This window comes from Scomber japonicus, chromosome 3 (assembly GCF_027409825.1).
Source record: "Scomber japonicus isolate fScoJap1 chromosome 3, fScoJap1.pri, whole genome shotgun sequence".
Taxonomy (NCBI): Eukaryota; Metazoa; Chordata; class Actinopteri; order Scombriformes; family Scombridae; genus Scomber; species Scomber japonicus.
The window spans coordinates 15,616,613-15,628,692 of NC_070580.1; the positions used below are offsets into that span (position 1 = coordinate 15,616,613).

General features: G+C 42.3%; 1 protein-coding gene across 1 annotated transcript in view; it reads right to left on the reverse strand.

Annotated features, from left to right (window-relative positions):
* foxp4 (forkhead box P4) overlaps window positions 1–12,080 on the reverse strand; it is a 54,017-nt gene that overhangs the window by 630 nt on the left and 41,307 nt on the right. The window contains exons 9-16 of the mRNA XM_053315735.1: window positions 10,678–10,765; window positions 9,325–9,408; window positions 6,525–6,750; window positions 5,782–5,858; window positions 5,585–5,686; window positions 2,159–2,280; window positions 1,508–1,574; window positions 183–355 (exon numbers count right to left, since the gene is read on the reverse strand). Coding sequence (XP_053171710.1) covers window positions 183–355; window positions 1,508–1,574; window positions 2,159–2,280; window positions 5,585–5,686; window positions 5,782–5,858; window positions 6,525–6,750; window positions 9,325–9,408; window positions 10,678–10,765 — 939 coding nt within the window. The remainder of the gene's footprint in view (window positions 1–182; window positions 356–1,507; window positions 1,575–2,158; window positions 2,281–5,584; window positions 5,687–5,781; window positions 5,859–6,524; window positions 6,751–9,324; window positions 9,409–10,677; window positions 10,766–12,080) is intronic.

A 12,080-nucleotide genomic window follows, 5' to 3' on the forward strand; every position in this document is an offset into this window, starting at 1 on the left:
TAATGCTTTAAGGAAATAACAATAATAAATATAATGCAATAAGTTATACTGGCCTATATGAACACTGTAAATGTGTGAAATGAAAAAGTGAAAATGGCATATGTTGAAGTAATTCTGTGTTTGTCAGTTTGCACCTTTGTGTGTGTGTGTATTCATTAGTGTGTTTGTGTATCTCCATGTACCTGTACTGTTGAGGGCTGAGTGTTGGGCTGCAGCTGCCGTTGCTGTTGACCTGCTCCACAGTAGAGCTGACATCATCGTGGCCCACGTGCAGCATGTTGAGGCTGGCTGCAGATGGAGGGGTCACCAGGGCAGGGTTGTTCAGCAGGGACAGACTGCTCTCGGCCAGAGCCGCCTACACACACACAAACACACAGAGTTGTACAGTCACTTTAAATGTAGTTTATTAGAGAAGCTACGTGATTATGGAAGATATGTGTGTGATGTAATAAAAATACTGTCTTGAAATTAATGTCCACATGAATCAGATTTTTTGAAACATATCTCTACTTGACTTATATATATTATAATATATTTAAAATGCAATGTTCAAATGTTTGTGAGGTGAATTGATGTATAATGTAAGTGGTAGGTTCACAGCAATAAGGGATGATGGAGAGTTTTTTCTTTATGTTCTGATGAGAGCTCTGGCGCACATTTGGATTCACTAACTTGCTAGTGTACTTCAAAAACCACTAGGGGGCACTTATATACAGTACAGTATTTCCCTCATCATGGCTAGTACATTTAAGTCCCTGTCAAAAGTCTGTCTGTGTGTGTTCACATGAGAGTCTCAACAGGGATGTTATGCGAGACTGAGCCGCAACCTCAACTTAAACACACAAACATGCCAAACATCAATGTCTACAGGAGGGAACCAACAGGGGCAGCGTCTGTCACTGCTCCAAACACTCACATCCAGCTGTTTGTAGATGAGACAGGTTGGACGCTGGCTGAGCCAACAGAGACTTACCCCCCCCCTCCCCTCTTACACAGGAATAAAACATTTAAAAAAACAAAAGATGGGGGAATTCTCACTGGCTCAGAGATGGATTTTCTGGGACAGGCGATAATTTTATGCGGTAACCTTAATTGACAACTACTTGACGCTATAAATCATCTCAGTCACAAAATTGCATGTGTGTGTGTGTGTTTGGTATGTATGTCTGTGCAGGAGTGAAGCAATGGGTTTAGTGTGTGTGTGTGTGTGTGTGTGTGCGTCTGTGTGTGTGTGTGGGTGTGAGGAGGTAGGGGTGGCACATGTGAAAGTGAGGTGGGAGGTGAGAGTGTGTGTTGGTGTGGGAGGAGGAGGGAGGTAGTGCGAACGTCGTTAGGGAATCTGCTAATTATAAGAGGGAATTGATATTAGTGCCCTTGATTGTGATTGGCTGCCGTGTGTGTGTGTGTGTGTGTGCATGAATGTATGTGTGAGAGAGTGTGTGTGAGAGAGAGAGAAAGAGAGAGAGAGAGGGGGGGGGGGAGTAGGGAGGTAGGGGACATTCCTTACCTGGTAGCTGGCATTTAGGGATCCAAAGCCCAGGCCTGAAATCATGTTTTTCACCAGAGTGGGACTTCTTCACACACACACACACACACACACACAGATAGAGAGAAAGAGAGAGAGAGAGGGGTAAGAATCACAGATTGAGCACACATGTGAAAAGATGTCACCTCAGCCAAAGCGCTCCGACAAATCTCACAAATGTGTTTGTTACGAGTAGAAACGCACGCAGACTGTAAACAGATGCTTAAACACACACATATAAAAGTGTTTCTAATATCTGGCATGCAGGTGTGTATGTGTATGTAATTATCCCTGCTTTCTCTGGCAGTTGGAGGGAACATCTGTTTACACACGCTAACAAGGTTTTTTCCTCTCCTGCATCTCACACAGCTGCTTACTAATGGTGTCGACAAACAAGGAAAAACACACATGCATACAGTGTGCACACGATAAGCCAGCAGCCCTCCCTTTTTTCTTTTTTTTATTTGACTGCTGAGTTGGCCCCTTGGTAATAATAGAGGGTCCATTTAGGCAATCATAGTGCCAGCACCCATAAGCCAGCACTCACATCAACTTCAAGTGTGCACCAAGAAAACAAATGTGTGTGTGTGTGTGTAAATGCATATGACTGCATGTGTGTGTGTCTGCTCTTACCCGGTCATCTTTGGTGGTCTCCTCTTTTGGTATTCAACTTCATCCACAGTCCACACGGCCCCCTTCACGTTCTCAACGCGAACAAAACACTTGTGCAGACTCAGGTTGTGGCGCACGGCATTCTAGGAAGATAGAGAGAAAGAAAAAGAGAAGAGAGATGAGTTAAAGATTATTTAAAACCAATCATTAAATTCCTCTGCATGATAATTTGATTTAATATTTTTCATTCTTTTCTTTTTTTTTTGTACAAGTTTTAATGTTTTTTTTTCAATTATGTCATTTTTTCATTACAAAAGTTCAAAGTTCAAAAGGAGTTGAGTCTGGCTGGTAAAAAAAAACCCCATCTAAAGCAAGAAATGTATGAAGCAATTGTGAAAGACATTCTGGATTTTTCCCTTATGAGTGACAATTATTGTGACATTTAAGTCCCTACTGCCTGTTGTCTCCTGATAATTTCATAAATTGTATGACTTTGTCTGAGAAACACCTCTAAAATTGTCATGCTATTCCATAAAATCCATGATATTCCTGTTTGGAGTGTTTTAAAAGGCAATGTAACAACAGCATTGTCATTTTTGATCCTCTATTGAAGGTCTTACCTTGGAGGTAAAAACACTCACTTAGGGTGTGTTCAATACAAACAATGCTCTCCAGTTTGGTGTTAAGTTACTTTTTAAGCAGTGTGACCTGGATAATGATCATGTTATTTAACCTGTTTGTTTTTTTTTATATATATGCACGCATACTATACACATAGATACTATAGCCGCGTGAACAGTGCAGAGCTAATACGATGCAGCTGTTCTCTAGTAGTGTTATTTTATCTCAGAATTTTTCTAATCAGTCATCATCAGCACACACACACACTCACACACACACACACACACACACACACACACATCCATCCACAGGCACTCAGACAGGCAAGCAGGCAGGCACGCCGCTATCTTCGTCTCACCCCCCCCCCCCCAGGGACAGGCCTCCCTTTTCATCTGCTATTTGTAGTTTGTTCATGCCCAATTTCATTACCAATTTTAATTCGTCTATAATTAAATCCTGCATATTCTCTCTGACACGCTGTTCTAAGCCGAGAGGGAGGGACAGGCCAGGCATGCATCACTCCTCGTCGTAATTACACACGCAGATACACACACGCGCACACGCACACACAAACACACACGTAATTACACAAGCCATAATCAGCTGAGGAACCCTTTCTCCCCCGCATCCCCTCAACCCCCGAGCCGTGATGCTAAGTTTTGTAAATGAGTCTGACCCCAATCTCCGCCCGCCACCCTGACAGTGCAAACACACACACACACACACGTATACACACACATATACACACACACACACACACACACACACACGCACCAGACACCAGTGCTATTGCAGTGCTATTTGCATTTGTCTCCGTGATGAAAGCCTAATTCTCCCAGTTAAAACATTAGCAGTCATTTACAGTGGGTCACAGCACACATGCCACTCATCTCCTCTCCCTCCGGCTGAGAGGGGCGAGGGCTGGAGGCAGGAATTTCGGGAAAAATATTGGATTGTGTAACAATGAAAAATAAATAAATAGAAAGTCAGACTGTCACATTTTCTCTCAAGATCACAGGTGTGACTGGAAATGTGATTGTCTTTTTACTGAATTGTGATTGATCCAGTTGGATTCCCGTATTCTGACAAATGTGTGTGAGGATAGGCTACTCTTCCACCTCGACTAGGAATTTATGTAAGCAAGTAAGGTGATGAATAAATGAACATAATTTGACTTAAAAACCTTTTAGTAGCATTTTCTAGACTTATTCTATTTATTCTGTGCAGCTGAAAAAACAAATGGGATACTGATTTTCAGGTAAGTTAAACATGAAATAAAACCTCCAACTCATCATGCAGCACCTTGAAATAATACTCATTCTTTCTTCTCACTCTATCATCCCTTTCCTTTCCCCTCTCTCTTGTCTCCTCCTCATTCTCTGTCCCTCCGTTGCTCTGATCAATGACTTCCACTCACTGACATCGCTGCTCTCCTCATGAAATATAACAGCTTATTAAAGGACATACATCTCTATGGCCCTATTTGACTCACTGAGCTGGTATATAAATACATAAGGCCATGCCGAGCTATATTTAAAGGTCTGCAAGGCCAACGGCACAGGAAGCAGACACCAGACATTAATAGTTAAAATTCATAAAAGTCAGATGAGGAGGTAAAGATATTCCTGGCTGTTCAGTGTCTTTACCCTCTCCGCACCCCTCTCTCCATCCCTCCATCATCCCCTCCTTTCCTCTCTCCTCAGTTCAGGGCTATTAGAGGAAGGCCGGAGTCTCTCTATACCCCCCGTCCCCTATGTCTCTTTCACTCCTTTGCTCATTCTCTCACTTTCCCTCTCTCTGGAGGAGCTGACACTCAAATTAGTGTGAGGTTTCTGCAGAAATGGGTCAGCACCTACAATGGTGGGATCAGGCCAGGTGTGTGTGTGTTAGAAATGAGGATGGAGAGAGGGAATTCAATGTGTGTGATCATGGACAGTGTGTGTGTGTGTGTCAGCTTTGTATGTGCCTCTCTGTAATGAGGCTGTATAACGGCTAGATGTGGCTCGACCGGCTAAATGGGGCTGACTCTCCATGTGCCATGTTTGAGGTGAGAGAATTGTTTAGGACTGAGAGGGAAAGAGCTAGAGCATGACGAAAAAAAGGAAGGAAAAAAAGAGAAAAGGATGAGAAAAAAAGAGCAGCAAAGTACCTCATAAAGGATTCAAACAGCCAAATCAGTCATATCTTAAGGAGCTTAGCAAAGTCTTAAAATTTGGGTGCAAGGGTCTGTGCTATTGTACTTGTATCATTCTGAGTACAAGTGTTAAATTTAGACCTTCAAAGTGACTCAATTTTCTGCAAAGTAAGGTCATTTTGGTAAATCCTCATTGTTTGAAATAGCACTGCAAACCTACCCCACTCATTGTGGTCTGACAAGACTCCACTGGCATCTGTTTGGGTTAGGGGCTTCTTCAGTGGGCACTGACCACAATTACTTTGCAGTCAATTATACCAGCTTTTATCCAGTCAAGAGTTATACACTACACTTTAGTTGTAAAATCATTTTGTTCTGAGTAAATCAGTCAGAGACCACAGTCCAAACTTTCATTTTCTAAACATGGTACCGCTAATTTTTGCCATAATCTAAACAGCTCCAAACTAGTTTGCTAATTAGTTTGGTTTCCATGCTCCATCAGTTGATTCTCTGTTTTACAAATGTTATATCTTTTACCAAAAATTAAGCTCATTTTGTGATGAAAGCAGTGAGGATTAAAGTAAGGGACTGAGTTTACATTCAGAGCTTGTATTGGTTAGATAGATAGACTCATAGATACCCTGAGCAGGATAAAGAAGCAGGTAGAGAGTGTGCATCTGGTGTGTCTTTACCTTCCATGTGGCTGTGTTTCTCCTGAAATAGGCAAACTTTCGTGTAAACCAGTTGTAGATCTCATTGAGAGTCAATTGTCTGTCTGGGGACTCCAGAATGGCCTGAGGACGCGAAAAGACAGTACAAAAATTAGAAGAGGAGAACACAGACAGAGAGAAGAAGAGGAGGTGGAGAGATGGTCAGTGGGGACACTTACATGACGTATAAGAGAGGCATAGGTAAAGGGAGGCCTGACATCAGCGTTCTTGTAGAACTCACAGTTCTGAGCCAGCTCTGAAAAATAAAGAATGACAGTGTTGAATTAGGTGATGTGAATTTTTATAGTGTAACACTTCCAAATTTTAATGTAACAAACATTTAAATAAATCAGGAAAGTGTCTCAGTGCCATTTTGACAAATAAAAATATATACAGAAATTAATGAAAAGTGTAAAATTAATCTTTAATTAGTTTATTGCATTATCTAACTAATATCTTAGTATTTATGCGGTAGCCAGATATCACTCTTAATACCAGGTATTTGACAATAAATGCTTTGTGTTGCCCGCTCTTATAAAGACGCTACATATTTCTTGATACTTCTCTTTAGAAGCCTATCATAATTTCTAACATCTAAGGACTGATTTGAATGAATAGGACTTCATTCAAAGCCACATACTTTAAAATACCAAGAGATGGCAGCAATTTCATCTTTCTATGAATCATGAGTGAAAGTGACGGTTGAATTAAGAGATTCTATTACTTTGGCAAGGACATTTGTAGAAAACATCACATGAAAACAGCAACAAATACTTTAAGAGAAACTTAGGGCACTCATAAACACTGGATTAAAAAACACAAATTGAGTCCACTGTAAATTAATAAATCAATAATTACATAATACGTGGTAATAACACAAATAGGAACGTCTAGAAACCAAAAAAAGGGGAAGTCAGTCTACCTGAGGCGATAGGGGTGCAGTATTTGTCGGAATTGCGCCTACGTATGGGCCCAACACCATGTGTATGGGAGTGGGAGTGTGTGTGCAGGCTGGACGAGCTGATGACCGAGGGTCCCTGGCGCAGTGGGGTGATGGGGGTGGCAGCTGAGGTGGGGGGGTGGGGAAGACCCTCTGGGTAGACATCGCTGTCCCGCTTTAACAGGGCGCCACTGGAAGCCAGGTTCAACTAGAGAGAAACAGGCGCACACACACAAGTATAAATTATTTCAGCTTTATGACAAGACAAGGATGTGCAAAAGTCCACTTCAGATTGGTCTAAATATATGCCTGTTAAATCAGTTGAAAACATTCAGAGTGCATTTTGAATAGCTTCCAAATACATACAAAATGTACATTCCGAAACATGATTAATGATTCATTCATTAAAAAAACAACAACTATATTGTACATTGCTATAATAATAATTAAAGTGAAATTCATTGTGTCAATTTACATGATGAAAGTTGATGTCAGCCTGAAACTTATTTAGCAAATAAAAGAGAAAATAAACTGTGTGGGATCATCTGTCATTTACATATATATTTTAAAAATACAATAGTTTCTGCAATAAGGAGTGGAGTGACTTTTTAGTGCAGGGGCATCAAATGGGTTTATATATGACTAATGCTTTCCTCATGTTTACTTTAAATGCTTCACCATCTGCTGAGCACTGCTGCTGTTTACATAGAAGCATCATCTACACAAGATAAGATCAGGGTCAGGTGATAGCAAAGCATCAGACAATGCTTTTGTATCATATACACGACAAAACGACGAGTTACTTGTGTAAGAATAGGAATACGTTTGAGATTCATGACTCAGAAGTCAACAGTCCTGTTATATTATCCACTCATGGCTTCCTCTGCTCTGTCATACACAAAAAGAGAGAGCAAGAGCGGCCTACTACTTTTATGATGACTGAAAATACTACATTATTCCACCAAGCAATAGGGCGCTATATCCAGGAAGGACTACTAATGTTAAAGCCATCACATAAAAAAATAGTTCAATATTTTGACAGTTAGGACAATATGTATCAATGATGTACAGAGAAACAGGTGATGCCAGTTATCAGGCATCAAGCATGTCCCTATTATTTGAGTGCACTACACAGTACATCTTGTTATTGCAAAAACTAGGAATGAAACTGTGTTATCAGTTTATAATAAAAAAGGCATATCTTAAATACTGAAATACTGTTTTCAACCATTTCAATCTATGCAAAATGAAACTGCATATATACTGTAGGCAAATTACTTTTTAAATGAATAAGTTGGAAGTTTAAAACTTCTTCTAAACTGCTTCTAATGAAAATTCCCAATTGTGTTCAAAAGTGCAATGCAGTCACAGTCACAATTACATTTTTTGGGGGGAGTACCCCAACACTCACTACTTGCTAACATTTTCAAAAATGCAACCTTTAGTCTTCCACAGAACGGCAAACACACTGAACATTCACATACACACAGCGCTGGCTGCAATTAACCCTGAGCTTACAAAAACAAAACCACACGACAGCATGTTTGTACGGAGGGAACACACACATGCACTTTGTGGTGGCAAAGTCTTCACGGACCAATACGGCCCAATTAGGCAGAGCCTTGCATACACACACACACGTACACACAGAACCAGTAACTCCCAGTCTCACTGGGACAGCCGTTGTAGGGCTGCTAGTTTAGGACTAATTAAAACCAGTGTGTGTGTGTGTGTGTGTGTGTGTGTGTATGTGTGTGTGTGTGTGTGTGTGTGTGTGTGTGTGTGTGTGTGTGTGTGTGTTGACTAGATGTATGTGAAATGTGTGAATTGCCTTCTCTTTACTCTGCCCCCTCTCTGTACCATTTAAACTGACTGGAGGGGGCGGGGCTGTTTAACAGGTACTTCATTAACGCTGCAACCCTGCCAAATCACCACGGCAACAGTCGAACCCTGTTAATTGAGGCCAAGCTTTGTTTCCATTCCTGACGCTCCTCCCCTGCCCCTCCTCCTCCAATCCCTGACCCTGAGGCTCGTCTCCAGTGGTGACAGAACACGCCTCTTCCTGATTTCCCATTAGATGTTAATGGCAGCTGATCCCCCTGCGATCAACACATCATCCAGACACAAAAGTGCACAAAAACACACACACACACAGACACACACACACACACACACACACACACACACACACACACACACACGTTGCCACTCGGCTGCACCCATTTATATCCCCTCAAATTAAGACACTCTAACCTCTAATTGACAATTAATTTCAACATCTTCATATTTTAATAAGACTCCTCGTCAATCTGAATAATGAAATATTCATTAGATACCTAATAACAACCTCACCAACCAATGTGGACACACACACACACAGACAAGTACACACACATCACATCACATTTCTACCCTTTCTGTCACTACACACTGAAAATACTGGCTGCTTTGGCTCTTGTCTCTCTGACCAGCTGAGAAATTGCAGTTGTATTCAACAACAAAACAAAACTGAACTAAGACACAGTTTGAGTGTGTGAAGAGGTGGAATTCATAAATAACACATAACCCTCATTGGTCAATAGAGGGCGCAGATACCAAGTTAGACAGTGACAGAGGAACATGAAATCCCAAGAAGGTTTAGGAATAAAGAAACTGATAAATATATAAAATAAAAAAGCAGAGTTAGCAGTTGAAAAAGGGGTAATATCAAAGATTTGGGGTAAGAGGATAAAGGAAAAGGGTGATGTATTTTGGGATGTGGGGCGCACCAGTCTATACTTACAGGTTGGTTAAAAGGCTTTGGCTCTGAGGGGCGCATGTGCAGGTGGGTCATCATGGCTTGGAGTCGTTCGCTCTCTTTCGCCAGCTGGGAAACACACGATGGCAGTTATCACCATGAAATACACTTCATCTCATTTTATTATGGTTAGATTGATATAATGTAGTATTGACACAGAATTACAATTACAATTACACCCCAGGCAGAGAGACGGATATGAGAGTGAGCTGCCTCAGCACACGGAGCTCTCTCAAACACTCACACTAGCCTGCAGACACACTCGTCCCCGTTTGACATTGTTAACTGCCGTTTAATGGGTGCTGCTACAGCCTGTGGAAATGCTGCATCCTGTGTGTGTTTGTGCATGAGTACAAGCGTATACATGTGTAGCCTCCAGAAACAACAGATCTACACGAAGACCGATAGCACCATTAACATACTCACACACTGCTGAGAAGTGTGGATGTGTGGAAATGATATAAATTTAAACACAGTGTTGGTGCTCCTCTGTGTGTGTGTTTGTGTGTGTGTGTGTGTGTGTGTGTGTGTGTGTGTGTGTGTGTGTGTGTGTGTGTGTGTGTGTGTGTGTGTGTATGCGCGCTGTTAGAGGGTAGAGTGGTGGGCTGCCCCTGGACTGCTGAGGGATGAAGTGGCATGTCAGGGAGAGAGAGACGGCCATCCTGATGTGATGTGACACCAGCTGCCTCTCTGTCACTTTGTGTTCCCTGGTGGTGGCTTCAGGGGCTCAGCTAAACGCTGTTTACCACCACCAAACACAACACTAACCCTAATGCTGGACAGCCCACACACACATACATGGTGCATGTGAACAGGGTATTCAGGACTGTTTTGGAAACTATGACAAGATGTGCATGAAGAGACAGGCTTTGTGCTTTCACTGTGTTAAAAAAAGTTTTTCTCATGTACTGCTTGAGTACTTCACTTCCTACTGAGTGTTGGTGGTTTGCCTTTGCTGGAGCAATCAGATGTTTCAAGAGTGTGAAGCACTTTGAGAAGAAGAGAGGCCACGCAGCCTGGTCCTTTGCTTTCTAGCTCGCGTCTCTCTCTTTTCTCTTCTCTCTCTCCCTCCTCCCCTCTCAGCCTCGCTCCCTCTTGCTTGTGACCAGAGCAGCTTTATAATTGGAGCAGCGATGGCAGCTTCCCTGCCGACTGCTCCTTTTAAATTACAAGCTCCACTGCTCTCCATAAACTCTGCCCTGCCTCAGACAAGTTACTGCCATTGACTGGCTGAAACAGTCTTCATGCCTTTGTTTGTGCGCAGATGAAAATTAAGTGTGTGTGTGTGTGTGTGTGTGTGTGTGTGTGGTGGTGGTGGTGGTGGGGGGCGTGACTCACCTGTATCTCCAGTTGCTGAACCACTTGCATCTGAACTCGGCACTGAGCAGTGCTGCGGTCATCTAGGGCGTGTTCATTGTTCAAGTGCCTAGAGGAAAGGGGAAATGGAAGAGAGTCAGCATTCAATAATTTTTCAGACATAAGATGATAGATAAATAAGACAAGTAAAAAGCAGATCAAAGCACTGTTAGAGTTTTCAGAGTCACACTGGAGTCTGTAGAATCAATTCACAGGTCTTGAATGATGAAGTAACAAACTCAGCTCTTTCACTTTTATTTAGCTATGAGTTTATTGAATTACGAACTGTTTCAGCACTATAAAAATAAATCATAATCTTGGAAGTTTATTTTGTCTAGTGAAGGACACAGCAGCTGTGTTTTGTGTGTGTATACTTCATTGGTGCTCAGTGAGCCATGATCCAAGACAACCACCTGGATATGAGCTCATGTGTTATCGCACAAAACCTTATCTTAAGACATTCTGTTAGCTAAACTCCACTTATTAACACTGGTGCGTGCGTGCGTCTGTGTGTGTGCGTGCACGTATACACAGACGTGTGTATGGTGGCGCTGTTTGTTTCCACGAATGTGGGAGGACCCGGGACCTTCTGATCTTTCCCAGTGCACCCCTCCCTGTCTCCCTTCCTCCATCCCTTTCTCTCCACTCTGTCATCGCCAAGGTTATTCACAGGTTGCTCAGTGTGTGTATGTGTGTTTATGAGTGTGTGTGCTAATGCATATCACAAGTGTGTGTGTGTAACTGCGTGTGCCAGTATTACAGAGTGAGTTTTAGGATATCCTGTGGTATAATCTGTGTAACTTTTATAAAGCTGTTTTATGACTTGTTTATTGTGAAAATGTATGCAACACAAGAAAATGTGTGTGTGCATGTACTGTATGACTGTGTGTGTGTGTCTTTAAGAAAGTAGAAAGTTAGGCAATATCAGGCGAAGACTAGAAATGAAACAAAAACAATGATGTCATGGCATGGCTAATCCAGGCAGATAGACGGCTCAACACAAGTGCACCATAATAATAACAAAAACATGATCTCACCCCCCCCCCCTCTCTCTTTCTATTTCACTCTCTGCCAAGCTCTCTCTCCCTCTCCCTCACTTGTACTTCTGTCCACTCACCCCTTCCCACTTCTCTTCCCCCGCAACTCCCCAAATGCCTATGATTCACACTCATTCCAACCAAATCTGCCCCCAAAACCCTCCCCTCTCTCTATAGCTGGGCCATAAACAGTAGCAGGGTTTTTTTTCGATGTGTCCCGACAATGAGGCTCTGTTTACTCCTCTGAGTGCTGGCAGACAAGGCTTTAACCCACATTACACCCAGCTCCACCGACCACAGCCAGAGTATTATACCAGAGGACAGGGAGGGGGAGGGAGGGGAGGTGGG